At 43.7% G+C, this 20,074-nt stretch overlaps 5 protein-coding genes across 7 annotated transcripts; 2 read left to right on the top strand and 3 right to left on the bottom strand.

The window, feature by feature from the left end:
* The first annotated feature begins 2,521 nt into the window (after positions 1-2,521).
* LOC124688822 (CSC1-like protein RXW8) lies at positions 2,522-6,975 on the top strand. Its single transcript, XM_047222449.1, has 10 exons — positions 2,522-2,950; positions 3,221-3,367; positions 3,610-3,673; positions 3,766-3,975; positions 4,566-4,718; positions 4,812-5,110; positions 5,348-5,624; positions 5,776-6,051; positions 6,296-6,529; positions 6,611-6,975. Exons 1-10 carry the CDS (start codon positions 2,670-2,672, stop codon positions 6,926-6,928), a joined length of 2,259 nt encoding a protein of 752 aa, XP_047078405.1. The 5' UTR covers positions 2,522-2,669; the 3' UTR covers positions 6,929-6,975.
* Positions 6,976-8,154: 1,179 nt separating this feature from the next.
* Positions 8,155-10,078, top strand: LOC124688820 (quinone oxidoreductase PIG3-like). The gene is made up of 6 exons (XM_047222448.1): positions 8,155-8,423; positions 8,525-8,704; positions 9,045-9,126; positions 9,207-9,314; positions 9,436-9,594; positions 9,707-10,078. Exons 1-6 carry the CDS (start codon positions 8,166-8,168, stop codon positions 9,913-9,915), a joined length of 996 nt encoding a protein of 331 aa, XP_047078404.1. The 5' UTR covers positions 8,155-8,165; the 3' UTR covers positions 9,916-10,078.
* Positions 10,079-10,509: 431 nt separating this feature from the next.
* LOC124688819 lies at positions 10,510-12,180 on the bottom strand. Its single transcript, XM_047222447.1, has 4 exons — positions 12,020-12,180; positions 11,139-11,250; positions 11,002-11,052; positions 10,510-10,858 (listed from the first exon to the last, which is right to left on the bottom strand). Exons 1-4 carry the CDS (start codon positions 12,178-12,180, stop codon positions 10,775-10,777), a joined length of 408 nt encoding a protein of 135 aa, XP_047078403.1. The 3' UTR covers positions 10,510-10,774.
* A 711-nt stretch (positions 12,181-12,891) lies between these two features.
* LOC124693465 (uncharacterized protein slr1919-like) lies at positions 12,892-18,665 on the bottom strand. 3 transcript variants are annotated; one of them, XM_047226939.1, is made up of 14 exons: positions 18,471-18,665; positions 18,325-18,377; positions 18,044-18,187; positions 17,833-17,937; positions 17,263-17,388; positions 16,959-17,156; positions 16,496-16,602; positions 16,154-16,316; positions 15,075-15,140; positions 14,832-14,925; positions 14,577-14,689; positions 13,969-14,039; positions 13,600-13,792; positions 12,892-13,492 (listed from the first exon to the last, which is right to left on the bottom strand). In XM_047226939.1, the coding sequence occupies exons 1-14, from the start codon at positions 18,610-18,612 to the stop codon at positions 13,109-13,111; spliced, it is 1,959 nt and encodes a 652-aa protein (XP_047082895.1). In that variant the 5' UTR covers positions 18,613-18,665; the 3' UTR covers positions 12,892-13,108. The 3 variants fall into 3 exon arrangements, with proteins under 3 accessions (XP_047082895.1, XP_047082896.1, XP_047082897.1); XM_047226940.1 differs by having other exon boundaries at positions 13,600-13,780; XM_047226941.1 differs by having other exon boundaries at positions 18,320-18,377; positions 18,471-18,527.
* Positions 18,666-18,684: 19 nt separating this feature from the next.
* Positions 18,685-19,842, bottom strand: LOC124690959 (the record flags this gene model as incomplete). The annotated part of the gene is made up of 3 exons (XM_047224268.1): positions 18,685-18,917; positions 19,029-19,289; positions 19,383-19,842. Coding segments are annotated over 3 exons (954 nt in total), but the record flags the coding sequence as incomplete, so codon positions are not given.
* Positions 19,843-20,074: the final 232 nt, after the last annotated feature.

Raw genomic sequence — 20,074 nt, 5'->3', positions numbered from 1 at the left:
CCCTCAGTTCTCTACAATTACGCCTAGTAACTAGTTCTAATTTGTTGGACTAATTACTTCCTGGCAGTCTAGTTATTCAGTATGAGCATGCACTGTGGCAACATATCAAATTACTAATCTAACATTTCTTAGAAAAACAAATGAACAGCTAGCCCTACATTTCCTATATTTCTTTGTTGTTGATTTCATTAAAGTGTTCATGAAAATAATTTTCCTTCAATTTAAAATATGGGACAATTTGTACTCCCGCCAATTACTCTCTACGGCTGTACTATATTGTAATGTTGAGTGGAAATTTACATTCATTTAGCCTTCCCTGTGTAGAAATGGAGAAAAATAATTAAACTTGCTCTACTAAGTCTATTACTAATAGGCAATGGAAAAAAATTAAGTTTTCAAACGTGGCCTCGCCCCCCCCATACCCAATTCCTGGCTCCGCCCCTGGGCCAAACCTAGCCGCCACCAAAAGCACCTCCCTGCTGTAGATCCTCGTCGCCTACTGCTGCCCGCCTCGTCCACGATGATGGCGGTCAAGCGCGGCTAGGACGGTGCGAGCACTTCCCGTCAAGCGCGACGGGTAGGGCGGAGTCCTCTGGTCGAGGCAGCGGCGCTGATGTTATTCCTCGACAATGCATTTTGGTGCGATCCCGTGGAAGTGGTGGTGCTATGGGCCTGGCTACCGGTGACGGCCGATAGTGTGGGGGATGTCGTTCGAATAAAGAAGGTTTGGTCCTAGGATCCCTCTCACACCATGACAAAGATCTACTTCATGCATGTCTTCATTGATCTTGCCGGAGAGTCGAGTTTCAGAAGGCTCTACCGGCGAACTCCAATGGACGACATGCCTGGAGATTGCCGGATCGAACGGGATTCGGTCGCGTGCAATCATGTTTTTTCTGACTGTTTGGTTTCAAAGGGAGCTATGCGAAGCTTCGCAGTTTGTTGCCACTGTGGGACATGTCTTTGATCCCATGGTGAATTGAGTGACAGAAGAAAGGCATGAAAGCCAGGATATGGGGAATAGTAATGGTGGTTAGAGTCCTAGTGGCAATGAGGTTTTGGCTTGGTGATCCGTAAGTTGGAGTAGTGGCATCGACAAGTAGGGGCGGTGACACACAAGAAATTCACGAGTCTCAACTTGCAGAGTGAAAATCTAAGGTCTTGTCTTAATTGGCTGTGCCTGATGATGATTTGGTTCCTGCACCAACAATAGGGTTATTGCAGTACTTGTACAATAAATATTTATTATAAAGTTTGTTCCATGGAATATTTGCAGGATGGAAACTACACAACTCCTCAACTGCGTTGTCAAGCGTACCATGTTAGCACCCAAATCATTGTATGAAAATAGCCTAGTTTGTAAGTTACTAGAGGTGAAATACTTGATAGACTTTAAAGTAATTGAAAGTTAAAAAAAACTAAGCAAGAGTAAAATAAACTAAGACTAAAACTAAACAAGATCATGCGAGTTTGATTGTGCTGTGAAACAGTATGGTAAACGAGGTTCTATGAGAGTATTAGATCCAGCACTAGCATTTAGAGACATAATTAAGAAATTAAATACATACACTATGCCTCTATTTTTCTTAACTAATGGAATCATGTAAGGTTGAAAAGTAAGATCCCTCTTAGGATGGAGATCACAGAGAAGAACATCATCTAAGTAAGCATCATGACCGATCACATATATACTGATTTTCACCGAAATTTTTGAATATTGTATTGGCGGGCGCGTCCGGCGTCCAGCTGCGCTCTGCATTTGCTAGTGCTAAAAACAGAGGCCGACATCACGTACCCGGCCCGTCCTTGGTGAAACGTCATGTCGAGATGAATCAATCCTTCCGGTGCTGGCGTGGTCTCCTGGAATCAGTAAGGCTTGGATCGAATTTGCACCATCTTAATAATAAAGCAAAGCAAAGCAAAGATGACCTAGTGATTAGTTCTACTCCGTATTATACTCACCATTCGGACAACACGGCGAGCCTGTACGCTTAAAATACTCGCCGGCAAACACGGATCCAGTTACGGTCCGGCCCACGTGGCGACCTGCTGCCGTCCCAGACAAAGCCTGAAGCACGTCCTCCTCCATCCACGAACAAAGAGACTCCGAGGAAAGAGAGACCAAAAACCTCGACTCCATCCATAATTTCGCCCTCCGGCGACTTTGGTCCATCGTGCTCGAGTCTCCCTCGCCCATTGCCGCCGCGCGTCTCAAGGTTCCGATTAGGCTGCTCGCATCGGGCGTGCCGGTGGTTGCATGATTTGGCCGGCGCAGGGAGGTAATGGATTTCGCCGTCTCTTTCCCTTCGTCGTGAAAGGAGGTTCGTCGCCCGATTAAAGCTTGATTCTCCGGTGAAATTTAGCCTGCGTTCTCCCTGCTTCGATTTGCTTTGTTTCCTATAGGTTTATTTATTACTTCTCCCTGCTAAAATGATTACATTTATCCACTATACAGTACCTCGATCGAATCAGGGCTACTTCTCCCAGCTGAAATGATCGCATTGAGGCCATCGCACAATCTAGAATTCAGTCTGTAGCTAGGCTAAATGTGCAGTATTTAATTTCCACTCCCTATACCTGCAGGTTTTAAGAGGGTATCAAGGATCATGATTCTGTGTGTATTTAGATGACGTACCCTGTGTTGTGCGTCACTGGCTCGGTAGGAAGCCATGAAGATCAGCGCGCTTCTGACCTCTGCAGGCATCAATATTGGACTTTGCGTGCTCTTTCTGTCGCTCTATTCTATCCTCAGAAAGCAGCCGGCTAATATCAGGGTATACTTCGGCCGGAGGATTGCTGAGGAGCATAGTCTGCTCCGAGAGGCTTTTATCTTGGAGAGGTTTGTTCCGTCTGCTGGCTGGATCGTGAAAGCCCTGCAGTGTACAGAGGAAGAGCTCTTGGCAGCTGCTGGGTTGGATGCTGTCGTTTTCAATCGAATGCTTGTATTCAGGTAAACCCCTTTTATTGTGCTGGTTAGAAGACATCCGTATCTGATTGATGAGATTGTTAGCATTGACCTAAATCAAGTAGGACACGAGACCTTGTAGGTCTAGCAGCTACCCTTTTTTTGCGAAACTAGCAGCTACCTTTAAAATGGAACTTATCCTAATGCTGCTATGCATAGTAGTAGATCAAGTTTATTTTTTTGTTAGACTCTTTATTCTACCGGTTTAACCTTAGACTCCAAATTTACACACTGATACATTTGTTTCTTCTGCAGCATACGCATCTTTTCCCTAGCTGCCCTTCTGTGTATTTCTATAATTCTTCCACTGAATTATTTTGGACAAAATATACATCATCTTCAGATTCATTCAGAACAATTGGATATCTTCACCATTGGGAATGTGCAAGTGCGATCAAGATGGTGAGCCAAGCAATTTGTTTTAAGATTTTCATACAGCGGTAGTGCCAATGGCTGAAATTGGATGTTTGTTTGTGGTTTGTTGCGTTGATTATTGGGTATCTATAGTCTTATCTTCTTTTGCCTCTAACTAGACTTGATTAGTTCCGTGTATGTCTCCACTCCTCAAAACATGAGGAAAAAGCATGCATGCTAGCGCAATATACATACTCCTTAATTTATTTTATGTGCTGGCTGCATTGCAGGCTTTGGGTCCATTGTATAGTCCTCTACATAATATCTGGAGTAGCTTGCCTTCTCCTATATCTTGTAAGTTTTGCTCTTATAAAGTATGAATATTCCATATCCTCATGTTGAGGAGCAAATCTAATATAATGTTGTTTCTCTACCCGATATTATAGGAGTACAAGCACATTGCTAAGTTAAGGCTCATTCACCTTAAACGTGAAACACCCAGTCTAGGACAATTCACTGTGCTTGTTCGTGGAATACCAAAGACAACAAAAGAATCGTGCAGTAGTGATGTTGATGATTTCTTTACCAAGTATCATGCATCAAGTTACCTATTCCATCAAGTTGTATACAAAGCTGGAAAAGTTCAGAAGATAATGGTAAGCTATTATAATACAACATTTCTATTTGTCTGAAGGGCAAAGGTGAGGGGGAATGCAATTGCTAAGATAGAATGATGAACTTCGTAATAAGATGGTTGTGTACCTCGATTGAGGCATAGGCCAGGGTTATACTCCCCTTTTCGAAAAAAAAAAGGTATTGTTTTGATTTAATATTGTTAGCCCTAGGCATATTTTTGTTCTTCTTGGCATATGAGAGACCAGAAAGGCTCTTGTACCGTGCATGTTATCTAGCGTGCATGAATGCACCATTCGTGGCTTTGTGATTGCTTTGAGATTGGTATATGCATGGAATCTCACCTCTTATGGTACTATATCCTTTCGATATGATGTTTCTTGTCTTTTGCATGAACTAGTTAATTGATCTCAAATTATTTAAGTTGGAAGATTTATACTCTTAATCTGCAAAGGTATTTTGATATCGTAATATTCTTTATAATATGATATAATTTTTGTTTTTCATGGAATAGTCAATTGATCTGAAATCACTTCATTTGGATTTGTACCCTTTATCTGCATCTTAGTATTTTGCTTTCTGCTTTGGAGTAAAACTGTTTCATGTGTTGCAGACTAGTGCAAAGAAAGCATGTAGAAAGTTGGAAGATTTCACAGTCACCATGGTAGATCATATCGTGTTGCCCAATGACGAAGTAGTAGAGAACAGAGGGGAAGATGACCTGAACGATTCTATCTCGAACACAGATAACAACACAGATAATGAGGTTTGCTTTGCATTTTGCAGACATTAGTTATTTTATTAAATTCATCGATAAGTCGGTGTAAAGCAGAAATTTTAATTGTGGAGTTATATACAGGAATGTGCAGTAGCTTTTGTATTTTTCAAAACTCGTTACGGAGCACTTGTTGCATCAGATGTACTTCAGACATCGAACCCTACGAAGTGGGTTACTGATCTAGCTCCAGAACCAAATGATGTGTATTGGTCAAAGATTTGGCTTCCTTATAATCAGCTTTGGATTCGACAAATAGCTACTCTTCTAGGTTCTATTGTTTTTATGTTGTTATTTCTGATACCGGTGGCATTTATACAAGGTCTATCTGAGCTAGAGCAGTTGCAGCAGAAGCTTCCTTTTCTTAATGGGTTATTAACGAAGTAAGTACCAACATTCCTTAGAATACTCTAGATTCTACCAAGTACTACTACACTAACTCACACTCCCAACAGAATTTAAATTTGAAACAACATGCAAAATCATTGATATTTGGACTTATTAACACATTCTAGTTTGGTGTATCTTGTGTTTTGAGATTCTTGAGCCACCATTCAGCGTAGACATAATTCCTTTGTCCATTTATAGCTGGCTTCTATTGACTCCTCTTTCATCTTCAGGCCATACATGATCCAGCTAGTAACTGGATACCTTCCGAGTGTCATCCTGCAAATATTTCTGTACAGCGTTGCGCCAATAATGATGCTATTTTCTACATTGGAGGGGCCTACGTCTCACAGTGAAAGGAAGAGGAGTGCTTGCTGCAAAGTTCTGTACTTTATGATTTGGAATCTCTTCTTTGTTAATCTAGTATCTGGCACGGTCTTAAAACAACTGAATTTTTTTTCAAGCCCGAAGGAAATCCCTTTACAGCTAGCTAGGGTTATACCTGGGCAGGTAAACCAAGTCTAAATCCTATCCTGTCTTCATACTGCAGAAATTCCATTTTGCTTTTGGAAATATCAGTAGTTTTAAATTCACAAAGGATATATTTGTGCTTTCCGAAAATTGCTCGTAACACTAGGCTGTAAATCTGTTCTTATTTCAGGCTACCTTCCTCATCACCTATGTTCTGACTTCAGGGTGGGCCAGTTTATCATCCGAACTTATGCAACTCTTTGCTCTGATATGGAACTTCATAAGTAAATATATTCTTAGAATTAAAGAAGATACAGAATTCGTGCCCTCATTTCCCTATCACACAGAAGTACCAAAAGTTCTGCTGTTTGGGCTATTGGGCTTCACATGCTCTGTACTGGCACCTTTGATCTTACCTTTCCTGCTAGTGTACTTCTTCCTTGGTTATGTGGTATACCGCAATCAGGTGAGAAACAAGAGATGGTGCTATATTCTACCAAGCAACAAAAAATGTTTGCCTTTTCAGAACAATTATGTTGCAATCTCCAGGTGAATATTGTGTAGTAGCTTACATTGTTATGCACAAATAAAATAGGAAAAAATGCGGTACATTTCTTGTCAACTAATAACTGATAAAATAAGATCTCATACTTATTTGCTAGGCTTGAACCCTACTGGTCCCACATGCTAATGATCTTATATGTTTTCAGCTGCTGAATGTATACCGCACGAGGTATGACACAGGTGGTTTGTACTGGCCAATCGCTCACAACACGGTGATATTCTCTCTTGTGCTCACCCAGATCATCTGCCTCGGCGTATTTGGCCTCAAAGTGTCACCGGTAGCTGCAGGCTTTACCATACCCCTTATCATCCTTACCCTTTTATTCAATCAGTACTGCAGAAAACGGCTCCTCCCGCTATTCAAAACTTTTCCAGCACAGGTTCGTATTACTTCCACTGTAGCCTACAGTGATATATGAAGCTAGGCCTGCTTTATTGACAGTTGTGTTCCAACCGTGCAGGATCTTGTCGACATGGACAGGGAAGATGAACAGTCAGGAAAAATGGAACACATTCACCACCAACTCCATACCGCGTATTGCCAGTTCCCTGACACCGAAGAAATGCAGCTGGAGAAAATCCGGATTGCTGGGAATGACAAGGACGACGAAGAACGTTGTAGCTCAGGTGAGTCGAACAGCAAAGAAACCTGCGAGGAACGGCAGCCCAGAAAGGATCTGTCTCACCCAACACTGAAGGGACTCCCCGTTAACCGTCTGCAGAACGCCATCAGGTCCATCACTTTCCTCATTAGATTGCAGAAGAGAGGTCTATCGTGATGCAGCATTGGGTAACTGACTGACTGGCCGCTAAATCCTCCACTGTGTTGGCTCGTGTAAATGTAAGTCACACATATGAGTATAATGTAAACCAATTCCTCTATACTCATATGTTTTTTTTTTTGCCGAATTCTCAAAAAAAAAAAAACATATGAGTATAGAGGAATTGGTTTTAGATAGGAAAATAGCTAAGTGAATACGTGTAAACTTGCAGCAAAAGTTCCGTTTTCATGCCTGGCTCTATCCAGGGTGTGTGCACCTTTGTTGAATAAACTTAATCCACATATTTCAAGAAGCATATGGCATCATTTTTTAATTTGATGGCAGCTTCTTGACATTTAGCATTGGGGCAATATCTGTAGCTGTTGGGAACCTGGGACGCATATTTCCCATAAAACTGTACAGTCACTATCTTAATATTGTCATGAAATAAATGCAGCTGGATTATCTTAATGTTACCATCAGATAAATCTTTGCACCTCTGATTTCAGAGGGTATTCGACTAGTTCCTTTTTTTTTTTACTATTTATCGCAATGGAAAAAATGTGTTTGTGCTGCAATCAGTGCACATGTCTGTTCTGTTGTTTCCTTAATGTTGTAGAAATTGTCTTTATTTTATTTTTTAGAGCACAAGAGTTTAAATCTCAGGTTTAACACTTTGATGTCCCATTAAAAGCGGAATAATCTTCAATCAAACGAACATCGCTCGTGCCAAGCACCTCTATCATCGGTAATCGTCCCAGCTGCCGACATCGCTAGACGAAGAAGGTTGTCCGCTCCGGATCGAATGGCAGCTGCGTCGGATTAGTTAAGACTGTACGGTGGAGTAATCAGTAGGCATGCACTTGTTATCGATGTATAAATGATTTTAACAACAAAAAATTCACGAATTAAAGACGCCCCAAAACCAAAAGTAATTCAGCATAATCTAGTTAATGGGTGAGACTATTTGTCTAACGTCTTTGTCGATGAGATCATCAAATCTCTATTTGTAAGTGAGAAAATCACGAAACAAATCTAACGTTTCAGATAATTTTTCATAGTTGCATCTATATTTGCAACTGACAAAATGTAAGTACGTAGCAACTACCAAATCCCTTTGTTAATCTGCCTACCGGCCGCCGGGCAGCAGTCACCACGCACCTAGCCGCCGTCAAGTGACAAATAGTCGACCTCCATCAAGCTGAGCGAGCGGACGCCAACGGGCAGCGAGAGCGACCGAGGGAGAGCGACCACGATGAGGGCGGTGGCGATCGCGAGGCCCGGGGGCGCGGAGGTGCTGGAGGAGCGCGAGGTGGACGACCTCCCGGCGCCGGGGGAAGGCGAGGTGCTCCTTGAGGTGGCCGCCGCGGGCGTCAACCGCACCGACACGGTCCAGCGGCAGGGCGGGTACACGCTGCCGCCCGGCGCCTCCCCCTACCCGGGGGTCGAGTGCTCCGGCACCATCCTCGCGCTCGGGGCCAACGTGCCCCCGCGCTGGGCCGTCGGCGACCAGGTTATTTTTTGGTCACTTCACCACTTCCTTCCTTCCCTGGACGGTGGTGATTGCCGCCGCTGCTGCTCCTCTGATGCTTAAGTTTTGATGTTGACTTGCAGGTGTGCGCGCTGCTTAACGGCGGCGGGTATGCGGAGAAGGTGGTGGTGCCGGCCGGGCTGCTGCTCCCGGTGCCGGAGGGGGTGTCGCTGACCGACGCCGCCGGCTTGGCCGAAGTGGCATGCACCGTCTGGTCGACTGTATTCATGACAAGCCACCTCTCCCCTGGCGAATCATTCCTTGTAAGAAATCTCTCTTGTTCATCCCTTCTCCATGGGATGATTGCAATTTGCGACCTGCACAACAATTCAGTCAGTGGCCTCTTTGCGCAAATGGAATTGCCTGAAATGATTTCTACGAACTAAGCAAGTGAGCATCGAGTCATCCTTTGGCTAACTAAAAACTTACTATTAAGGCAATCTGAGCAAATGATGCTTGCTCAAATGGAGTATGAAATAACTTACTAGTTACTTATATATAGTTATATGCAGAAGCGAGGTGCGCAGCTGGTTTATTCAGCATTTGGTTTGAAATGAATTTTCATGTCTATGTGTTCATGATGAGGAGCTCTAATGTATGCAGATCCACGGTGGATCAAGCGGAATCGGTACATTTGCTATACAGATCGCTAAGTACCTTGGAATTAAGGTTTTCATTACTGCAGGTTTGTTAGTCCGAATAGAAACAATGTATATCGTAAGGTGTTTCTGAAATTGCACAAGTAACTCTGTTGTGCTATTCTAGGAAGCGGAGAAAAGCTAGCTGCTTGCAAAGGTTTGGGTGCGGATGTGTGCATAAACTACAAAACAGAAGATTTTGTAGAACGCATCAAAGAAGAAACCGACGGAAAGGGTATTATCCTGCCCTCTTTTGTAATGTGTGATACTCCAATGCAGAAAAACTTGTTTGCTTTACCAAGTTATACCCGTCGAGTTTATATACATTCCAACTGTAATATGGATACCTCTACCAGGTGTTGATGTCATTCTGGACAACATGGGCGGAGCGTATCTCCAGCGCAACCTGAACAGCTTAGCAGTTGACGGTAGACTTTTCATTATCGGTTTCATGGGAGGCACTGTAACTGAAGTGAACCTGCAGCCTATGCTTGCCCGAAGATTGACCATACAAGGTTGCCTCTAATTTATTACAATCTTATGTCTATGTTTTGTGTCTGCTTTATGTGATCAGAAGTCCTGAATGGCATTGCTAATGTTAGCACTTGATTCAATTGCAATGTGCAGTTGCTGGACTGCGGAGCAGAAGCCTTGCTAATAAAGCTCGGATCGTCAGTGAGGTGGAGAAAAATGTATGGCCAGCCGTTGTGTCAGGCAAGGTGAAGCCGGTGATTTACAAGACCTTGCCTCTATCTGAAGCAGTTGAAGCTCACAAGTTGATGGAATCAAGCACCCACATAGGCAAGATACTACTGGTTCCTGTCCATGATTGGTAATGGTGTATCATGTATTCATGTGTGCACTAGTGGGCCGCTGTGAGTACTATGTAACTATGCATAGACATGGCTCCTATGTTGTAAGTTGGTTCTTGATGCTGATGAAAGTGGAGATATATCTTGAAAATCATTGGTTACAATAAAGATCGGAACTTGCAAGTCATGAGATTTGGACTGGAAATATGGCTTTGTTTGAGGACAGTGTTCTTGATGATGATGCTTTTTGGATTACATCCTACTGAGCAAGATTAGCACCAAGTGATGAGAACGATGATTCGTTGTTTTGTTCACTATGATTAATCATGGTATCTGAATTGGTTAGACTGGGGTTACCCGGCCCCAGCAGTAAACTTGAACATAATTTCACAGAAGGTTTCATTCCCCCAGAAGAAAAGAAAAACACGCATGATCATAATATGCATCCTCTGTATTATGGTGGATTGAGGATTGACAGGTTTAACAAGAAAATAAAGTTGGTTAGAAAAGGAAAGAAACGAAAGATTAAACCACAAGGATTTTCATTTTTTAGAACATACACCAAAGGAATTGGATACGACCGTTACTACAGTGCATATGTACAGCTGTCAAGCAAACTTTACAAATCCAGCAGAACAAAAACTGCAGTACTTACTATTAAATTAGCCAAAAACCAGTAGTATACACATTGCAACTCATCATGAGTGACCGCTTCAAAGATCGTGCAAATGTGTAGCTCATTGACATTTGCAATTTGCAAACTAAGTTTTTTTACTAGCCACCATTTCTACTATTACATAATTCCTCACTCTACATCTCCTCTCCCAATTTATATGTCAAACAGAAAGGAAAATTGATGCTATTCTGCCAAAAAGAAGTGTCCTCATTCCTGAGCAATCTTCGCCGGAACAGTGCAATTGCACTGCAGTTTCACGGATTCAATCTGCCTCTTCAACATCTCATTATCCTGCAGCGGTGAAAATGATCATAAGCAAGGCATGCAGTACATAGGAGAGAGTGAAAATAAATGAAGAGGAAGCATGAACTCAGATGATATAGGACAGACACGACTAAGGCTGTGCTAGAATGAGAAAAAGGCACCGAACCTACCTTTTGCAACGATTCCAATCTCATGGCCGAAGCAGCTAGTGTGGTCTTAGCCTGCAAACAAAGATACACCCCCATGAGCACGCGCGCGGGCGCAAATCGATGGAGCATAAGAAGAGCACGCTGAAAACGGAACCGACCTTTAAGAGCTCATCTTCCAGCTGCCTGTTCCTCCCAAACTCTGTGTCGTATTTCATCCTCCATTCGGCAGATTCATCCATCGCCTCTAGGTTAGCATGCTCGAACTGTCTCCTGTAAAGATTGGGCCAGCAAAGAAATATCACTAGGCTGCTTAGCGTGCCTTTGCTGAAACAAAATAATATGGGCACGGGCAGACATGAATGAAGCTGGATAGACCTGGCATAAATTTTACCATAAGCAAACAAGCGCTATGGGGAAAAACAGCGATGCTCTACATGAACCGCTCTACATGAACCGGACCATAGCTTAATTAGCATACCGCATTCAAAATCTTGTTAACAAGCATGCACTTCAGAGTTCAGGCGCAAACGAACAAACAAGGAAATAAGGTTTATATTCTATCAAACTCCCTTGAATCCCTGGTCAATTAGTTAGTTGTCAGAGCATCTAGACTGGCTGCGGGTGGTTAGAAAAGTAGAAACAAGTGCACATCTAGGCTCTCCATTTGTGCCAGGGAGTCGGCGATGGTGGTGGCAAGGGTAATTCCCCATTTTGAAGAAAAAAATCTAGGCTCTCCAGTTGTGCATGTGGAATGGTAGAAGATGTGATCCCGTCGCTACTGCGGAGGATGAGGATGCAGTTCCTTTGACAGGACTGCCACGCAAGTCTGGACGGATCCATGAATTCCTCCGAGACGCAGATGGAATGGCAGGACTAGCAGGGCCACTGAGATTTGCTCGTCGGAAACGGCTCTACAGGAGCTGGAGGGTGCCCCGAATCCGAGGGCTATCCTACCCGTGATCCACCCGTCGCGCAGGTTGTCCGGAGGCTACCGAGGAGGGATCAGGAAAGGGAGGGAGGGAGGAAGGGGGGCGCGCACCGGAGCTCCTCGCGGTCGTCGGCGGTGAAGGAGGGGTCGTCGGACTGGCGCGCCCAGATGCGGAAGTAGACGGCGGTGCCCATGAGCAGCGCCACCGCGAACGCCGCCATCAGCGCCTGCCGCTCCTGCCTCCGCCCTCCCCCTCCTCGGCCCCCCGTCATCGTCCTCTTCCTCCTTCGGCTTCCCGAGTACTCTCGCTCGCCTCTCTTCAGGGCAGACAACTTCCTTGTTCCTCGCGCGCGCGGGCCCGAAATACCCACCCAGTCTCGCGTTTCGAGCCAGGCGCGTCGTATTACGATTTCATTCGTCTACAGGCTTTCACTGAGTGATATAGAATCTACTCACTCCGATTCACAATAAGTGTTGTGGTTTTTATATTCAAATGATCAGAGAGAGTAGCTTTTCAGTCAGCTTTGACGTGTTTCTTTCTTAGAAACACTGTATTAAGCGTGGAAACTCTGCGAGTACCTTCGGAAAACTGAACCGCAACCTATGAGTACCTCTGAAAAACTGGGCCAACAGATCAAGGGTAGCAGCCACCTCTGCTAATGCTCAAATCACATGATAACACTCAAGAAATATCACCTATTAATCTAGAATAAATCCAGATAAATGTGAGCGCCAAGTGTAAGAGTTTAACCATTTGAGATGGTCCACCAAAAGGAACCCAACTGACCACATACTTGATTCCCCGCAGGTTTTGCATATTTTTGTAGTTTGGATCCAGATAATCTTTAGATAATCTTTTGAAAACACTGATCCAGATATTTTTTATAACCAGCAGATATACCCACTATGAAATGAGATATACAGGAGATCTGAGAGATAAATGAGAAAAGTAGTTATATGTAGGGCCAATACTGATGCCAGGGTGTTTCCTCCCCTTTTCTACATAAAAATGTTGGGGAAATGAATCATACAAAAAGGTCACTCACCTACTGTTTCACCTAAACAGTCATAGAGAAACTGGCTACACAAAGATGGTTGAACATCTATATACACTTCTTCACTTAATACACAGGCGTGCACCGTGACACAAGTATATTACCCAGCCTGATGGCTGCTCACATCCTCGATCTCTTACAAACTCTAAATCCGAACTAGCCGTGGCGGGAGAGGCGCAGACGTCCACAGCATCGGCAAGTATTCTTCCGACAAGAGGACGACGAACCGGTGCGCGCCAATGGCGGTGGATATGGCCGAGACAACAAGCGCGCTCCAGCCCACCCTGACCATCAGGGCAGGCTCCTGCCTTAGCTCCCTGAGAAACTTTGAGAATATAACCTTGAGCCTTCGGTCTCCCATGGCCTCCTGCAACGACGACACCGCGGTTGAGGTCGACCTCTTGGCTCGTTTCAGCCCAGTGACCTTCACCATCCACTGGCATACGACATCGGCAAGAACCCGACTGAGGAGGACCCGGAAGATCGCCGCGTCTTTGGAGATCAGGTCCCGGGCAAGGGACTTCGTGTTCTGCATAACCAAACACGGAGTGAGCTTAACAGGTAGTTTATTTTCGTGTGCTCTGGAAAGCCAGATGATTCAGGTTAAGAGGTGTCCGGAAAAACAATGGTACTTACCGCTGTCATTATTAGTCTCCTTATCACGATGCTATCTCTTGATAACAAAAGCTTCAGACAAAGGTGTGCAGTATGCAACGCCTTTTCTGGTGTAGCGCCGTCGAGGGAAGACACATCACTGATCTCTGCAAGGTTCGAGACATCCATGCCCTTCCTCTCAGGCAAAACCGCAGTATTTTGCCTGAAGTTGCCCCTTCATAGATGAGAATAATGTCAGAAGGAATATCACATATGACGTATTCAGTAAAAAAATGGCTATTTATATAATTCCGAAGTGTTGAAAAAATGCAGAACTAGAGGTATATCCACAAGACCAGGAGTAACGAAGAAGATAATTTTCTGCTGGCAAGACAAGAACTATGAATTTACCTCGTCGATGCTAGCTTTAGAAACACTGCTATCTTCTGCCACTGGAACTCCTTCCTCCTGTTGAAAATCACCTGCGTTGCACATGATTGATGTCAGTAACATGGTAGGTGCTTTTTGTTATGCAGAAGTGTGTGCCATGGGATCTTGATGTTATGAGCTGCTTCCATGCTAGAGCAACTAGATTAGCAATACATACTGCTAACAGATTAAAGAAGGACTGGGGAGCCCAAGGCTAGAGACAACAGGCCTCTGCAATAGTAAATGATGTTGTTTAAATGTGGGTCATGTTGCTCAAAAGTCAATACTAGTTGAGATAAGATTTTTCTATAAACATTGTTAGAATAGCAAAAAAAATACTAAAGCAAACATGTAAGTATATTGCCGAGTGATGCTATTTGTTGACAGCTAGTCATTTTATTTTATTTTTCAAAAAGAGCTAGTCATTTTATTGCAGGTTCTCTATATTGCTCAGATAAAGGAGATGGCATGTGCTTCAAAGACTAACTTTCAGTAACTAAAGGAAGCCATCAGAAAGGTGAAGCAATCAGTTATATAAACTTAATCATGCATGCCTATTCTGGAAATTAAGTGAGATAAATGGAGCCCACCTGATACAAGACCTTCCTTGTCTCGAGTGAATTATCAGACAAAAGCTTTTTAACAACATACGGGTATGCTGCCTGAAATGTTTTAAAAGTTCCATCTCCCGCCATGGCCAGTCCTATCAATTAAAAAAGAAGGATATACATAAGCCTCTGGTGAAACCAAATCACAGTCAAAACAGAAGAATCTGGAGTAAGCAACTGATAAATATGTATTCATCAAACCAGTTCAGTATCTTGACATAAGATGAACAAGCTGACCTTCCAAAGAGGCAAGTGACCGCAGGACAAGTGTGTAGTATGGTGGCATACGGAAGTGATATTTAAGTGCTATAGACCAAATTCTTCCAAGCACCTAGAAATGTTTGTAGCAGTTCAAGAAGCACAGCAGAGAAATGAAAGGAATGACATCAGGCAATGTATTCATTTAAAACAGAAGATAGATGGATGGAGACTGATCAGCACTATATGGAATTGAACCTACAGAGAGAAAAGTCTACGCACCCTACTAAACTTGATGTCTGGAATTCCATCTTCAAAGGTTACCTCACCCAGTGCATCCTCTAAGTCCTGAAAAATCAAAGACACTACTGTAAACAAGAACTACTTACAATATAATTAAATAATCTAGTGGCACAGTAAATCACAAGGCCCGAAAGACATGACCACCCACATCGTCGAGCTTGAAGGTGTGGCGACAGTCAATCGGGAGCAGGACAGCAACGTTGATGGCAATGGCTGATTCAAAGACGAGTATGTACTCTCTCCGGTGGAAATCTCATCTTTGCTGAAGGTGATGGCTTGACTTGGAGTTAGGGATGAAAATCCTGAGTTTCACTTCGGTTAGACTCGCATTCATCAGCACATGTGTGACAGCTTTGTCTAGGAGTTATGTGCTTCTTCTTTGTTCAGTCTTTGTCTTAGGGTCTTTGGTAGGTTTGGGTGGTGCTTGTCACCAGGAAGGTGGCTTCAGGTTGATCAATGTATGATTTTTTGCCACGCTTTGTTGAATAATCAATAAAATTTGGCTGTATGCATCTATCGATGCAGAGGCCAGGAGTTATCCTCCATTTCTAAAACATAAGTAAATCACAAGATCTACATTTGTTAACAGTTAATAACCCTGGCTGTTTATCCAAGCGGTAATGGCAGAGGCAAGTAGATATTGTGTGGTCAACGAAGTCAATTACCTCTTTAGAGAGAATATCGTATAAATATAAATTTTCCCACTGGTCCAAACTCCGAAATAATTATGAAGCTTAAATTTTATTGACTACACTTGTAAATAAGTCGGGATCCACCACTCAGAACTAGCATCGAGTTTCCTCAAAAATAAGGAGCATGAACTACCAAAGAAATTGTTTAGCTCGTTGCCCATACATTCCAAGATATAAGCAAGCTCTAATTAACCTGTTCTATTTCCATTCCAAATTTAGTTCACTTTTATTCAACCATTTAAGACAGCCATCATATCATATAAGTGACAGTTTTCAATAATCTAAAAGCCATGATGCCACTGAGCATGAAGAACAAGATTTATTACCCACAAGCACACAAAAAAAATATTCTGCTCAACACATTACCATTGTCACTCGGCGTAGATTAGTTCTTGGTGGAACAACATCCATTTCAGTCAAATCGTAAACAAGAGAAGCCCAATCTCCATTTACTATGTGCACAATGCTCGAAAGCATAGCATGCTTATGTGTCCTCTCCATCTCGCAAAGCAAACCAAAATCAAGAAACCTGACATGTTTAGGAAGATGTTACCACTCCTCAACAAATAGTGCACCAGAAAAACAATTGAACTATAATTCCACTGAACGAATTAAACTATTAGCTACCATATGGATATATTGTTCTACCGATTATTGCAGAAGGTCATTTACTTGTAGAGCATGGATCGGGAATAAACTGCCACTTACCCAACACGACCATCAGGTGTATAACGCAAATTCCCAGGATGAGGATCAGCATGCAACAAGCCTGTGTCAAGGAGCTGCACTAGTGATGCATCAACACCTTTATTGACCTTATTACCAAAGAAAATAACCAAATGTTAAAACTCATTTGCCAGTAAGCTCAAATTGAACATTGAAACGTGCAAATTGTTGGCAAACCCTCTATACCATACAATATCCTTCAAGATATATATTTTTTTTAAGTTGCATCATTTTCAGACAAGCACAAAATGGTACAGAAGTACCTAAACTGCAACTTCTAAATGACAAAGAAGCACTTACCAAGTTACCAATGAACATAATCTTGATTCCATATATTTGCTACCCAGAATTACAGCTAGGTTGGTAATAAACTTATTTATGCGCACATCTTGTGTCAAATGACATGAATAACTAATGAATTCCTTATGAACAAATAACTAAATACCAGGTCAAGAAGGCGGCCTTTCGCTTCCAACTTCTGCTTCTCTGACAATTCAGTAGTGTTATCAGAAATTCCTTTAGACAAAGAAAGCAAATCCCTAGGATTTTCACCAGCCACCCACTCCATAGTCAAAACCCTCTTCCTAGTAAGTTGTTTGAAAATCTTTGGAACCACCATAAATGAATATCTAGAGTGAGTTTCCTGCAAGAATGGAAATCATGAGCTTTTCTTTTGCAGGTTAAAAAAAAAAACCTAGAAAAGGCATCTGTTAGCAAAGCATCGGAGGGAGACAAGAACAAAGAAGCACCAGGAATTTAGTAGCATTAGCAGCTTCAATATTGTAGTCCAGCTCGTCAACAAAACCTCTACCCAACTCATCAGCATATAGGGAAATGTTACTTCTTCGCTTTGCAACTTTCCTCACAAGAGAAAGCTGCGACAAATAGTAGAAAGTAAACAACTGAATAAATTAGGCATAAAACAAATGATACTACAATAGCAGAAAAAACTGCAATTGTAGTTAAAAAGCATTAAAGGGACATTGAAAGAACAGGGAAGCTAAACACAATATAGGAAGAAACTATTTATGTGGTGCTTCCTGTGTCCGGTTGTAGTTACATTATCAATTCACAACACAATATCTGGAGGGATAAAAAGGTAAAGCTTGTTGGCAGTTGAAAAGTGAAGACTACCATTGAATTGCTAAAGCAAACAACAAATTAGTCATAGCAAGTTAAAAAAGGCAGAATAAAAGCACCAGCAACTACAGCGATGTTCCAGGTCATATAGTGATGAAGCCAACAAAAATCACTCGAATGCCAAAGAATGAAAGAACTTATAGATAAGTTTGTGTTTTAGCAACTGAAAATTTACAGACCCCAAGCCGTAGAATGTAGATGTCCCTCAATACAGAAGGAAGAAGGTTCGGCCGCTGGACCTTTATGGCCACGAGAGCACCATCAATCGTTCGTCCCTGGTAAACCTGATGGAGACGGTACAATAAAATGAATAAGAATAGATCAGAAATTCCAAAAAAAAAAAAAGTTAACATATTAGAAGCAGTGGGCGAAATCTTGAATAGCGATTACTTGTCCAAAGGAAGCTGCAGCAACAGGTTCATCCGAAATGTAACTGAAAACTTGCGAAACAGGGCGCTGAAATTCCCCCTCAATGATCTCCATTGCATCCTCCCTTGGGAAAGAAGGAACTCTTTCGTGCAACTCAGAAAGTACCTAAAATCGAGGTGCTATGGCCAGTTAATTTCCAGTGAAAGAATATGGCCACTACTTAACTGCGAAGCAAATGCTTGTTAAGAAGATGAAGCAATATAATGCAAAATTTAGTGGTATCCTGGAGAATTATACCTAACCTCAGAAATCTCCGAGCCTATAATGTCAGGTCTTGTTGAGAGGGATTGTCCGACTGCATACATAAGATATAATAGGTGTATTAGCAGCAATATGTGGCAGATGAGCACTACCAATGCTTAAAAGCTAGCAAACATGAATACCAGACCTTTCACAAAAGTAGGCCCAAGGCCAATAAATGTATCCTTGAGAAGCTGTCCAACCATGTATTGTTGGGAAGGATTGAAACCATTGTTGCTGACACTACTGCTGTGGGTAGCATCTGCGGTGAGGTTGGCTCTTTTGAACATTTGCACCTTTACCGCACCCACAAGGAATGCAAACAGTATCTACAGAGTAGATATGCATATCGCATCAAGCCATCATATAGATGAACTGAAGCAGGTAAACCTAGGTAAAAGCAAACATGGTGGGCAATTGTAGCTTACTTCAACCATGCGAAATACAAGGATGTGAGGCCGCGAAACGAAGTACTGAGCGAGGAGATCAGGGTCGTAATGCTGGGGCAGAGGAGTGGTGAGAATGGCCAAGAAGTAGTTGACGTACAGCTTGAGGGCTTCAAGATCGGCCATCATCAGCTCCATGCAAGACATCCCTACCAAAGTTCATGGAGTAAGAAGGTTAGCATTTTGACCAGTGAAGCTACTGAAATCCAATCTTGCTTTTTTTGCGATAAAAATCCAATCTTGCGTGTATAGTGAGGAACCTGGTGGGTAGGAATGGGGAGGGAAGGCCGGCGCCTGAAGCGCCTGCTGCTGTTTCTGCTGTTCATCGGGTTTGGGTTTTTTGGGTTTAAGTTGTTTCTGGAAAACTGGTTTGGGTTTAGCAGATTGTTGTTGAGATTGAGGCTGCTGCTGCTGCTGCTGCTTGCTTCCGAGGAATCGCAGCACGAACTCCTTCCTCGACGAATCTGCGTACACCTTGAGGGCCTGTAGATCGGCCATCGCCAGCTCCACGCAAGACAGCCCTACGAAAAAATGGGGAGAAATCAGAAATGTGGCCAGCAAGAGGGCAATTTGAGCAACTTGAGAGGTGGTGTTTCCGCGCGCCGGTGAGGAACCTGGCGGATAGGCTGGGAACGCCGCGGCTCGAGGCGCCGGTGCCGGCGCCTCCTCCTCGTTCACGGGCTTAGGTTTCGGCTGCTTCCCCCTCTGATGCTGCTTCTTCTTCTTCTCGAGGAAGCGGAGCCAGAGGGCGTCGCGGAGCTGGCCGCCGGCGGCGGCGGCCTGAAGGAACTCGCCGTCGCGGCGGAGCACGCCGAGCACCTGGTCCAGGGGCCCGCCCCCGCTCCCGCCCGGCTGGTGCGGCAGGCTCTGCTTGCTCCTCCCCCACCACGACCGCTGCTGCCGCGGCGCCCACTTGTCGTTGCCCCCGCTGCCGCCGCCGCTAGTCACGGCGCAGACGGGCAGCACGGCGGGCCGCAACAGTGCCGGCATCGCATCGGCCGCCGGAAGTCCGGTGGAAGAGCGCGGCGCGGGTGGGGGAGTGACGACGGTGGGCAGCAAGTGCGTGTGCGGCGGCAAAAGTGTGCGGGAGGAGATTCACTGGTCACGCATCGCACACGTCATCGGCTCATCGTCCACGTGGCCAACGAACTGGCCCCATCCACTTTGCGCAGCAACGATTCCTACCCCACGAACCGGCACGGAAATACACCACACGCCTTAGAGCATCTCCAGTCCCGTTCCCAAAGCATCTCCCAAAGCAATTTGGGACGCGCCGGACCAAAAAAACTGTTCAGCAGCGTCCTTT

Source organism: Lolium rigidum, chromosome 2 (assembly GCF_022539505.1).
Source record: "Lolium rigidum isolate FL_2022 chromosome 2, APGP_CSIRO_Lrig_0.1, whole genome shotgun sequence".
Lineage (NCBI taxonomy): Eukaryota > Viridiplantae > Streptophyta > Magnoliopsida > Poales > Poaceae > Lolium > Lolium rigidum.
The sequence above is the reverse complement of the archived record's forward strand: the minus strand, read 5'-3'. Positions and strand labels throughout refer to the sequence as shown.

What these genes read in the sequence shown, in the direction of transcription:
- LOC124688822 (XM_047222449.1), top strand. Translation starts at nt 2,670, where the DNA reads ATGAAGATCAGCGCGCTTCTGACCTCTGCAGGCATCAATATTGGACTT. An exon ending in AATCGAATGCTTGTATTCAG is followed by an intron (nt 2,951 to 3,220) that starts GTAAACCCCTTT and finishes TTTCTTCTGCAG; the next exon opens with CATACGCATCTTTTCCCTAG. An exon ending in CTTAATGGGTTATTAACGAA is followed by an intron (nt 5,111 to 5,347) that starts GTAAGTACCAAC and finishes TTTCATCTTCAG; the next exon opens with GCCATACATGATCCAGCTAG.
- LOC124688819 (XM_047222447.1), bottom strand. Translation starts at nt 12,180, where the DNA reads ATGACGGGGGGCCGAGGAGGGGGAGGGCGGAGGCAGGAGCGGCAGGCG. An exon ending in TGGAAGATGAGCTCTTAAAG is followed by an intron (nt 11,053 to 11,138) that starts GTCGGTTCCGTT and finishes CTTTGTTTGCAG; the next exon opens with GCTAAGACCACACTAGCTGC. An exon ending in GATTGGAATCGTTGCAAAAG is followed by an intron (nt 10,859 to 11,001) that starts GTAGGTTCGGTG and finishes TCACCGCTGCAG; the next exon opens with GATAATGAGATGTTGAAGAG.
- LOC124688820 (XM_047222448.1), top strand. Translation starts at nt 8,166, where the DNA reads ATGAGGGCGGTGGCGATCGCGAGGCCCGGGGGCGCGGAGGTGCTGGAG. An exon ending in CCCCTGGCGAATCATTCCTT is followed by an intron (nt 8,705 to 9,044) that starts GTAAGAAATCTC and finishes TAATGTATGCAG; the next exon opens with ATCCACGGTGGATCAAGCGG. An exon ending in AGAAGAAACCGACGGAAAGG is followed by an intron (nt 9,315 to 9,435) that starts GTATTATCCTGC and finishes TACCTCTACCAG; the next exon opens with GTGTTGATGTCATTCTGGAC.
- LOC124693465 (XM_047226939.1), bottom strand. Translation starts at nt 18,612, where the DNA reads ATGTTCAAAAGAGCCAACCTCACCGCAGATGCTACCCACAGCAGTAGT. An exon ending in CTAAAGCTAGCATCGACGAG is followed by an intron (nt 13,793 to 13,968) that starts GTAAATTCATAG and finishes TCATCTATGAAG; the next exon opens with GGGCAACTTCAGGCAAAATA. An exon ending in GGAGACTAATAATGACAGCG is followed by an intron (nt 13,493 to 13,599) that starts GTAAGTACCATT and finishes TTGGTTATGCAG; the next exon opens with AACACGAAGTCCCTTGCCCG.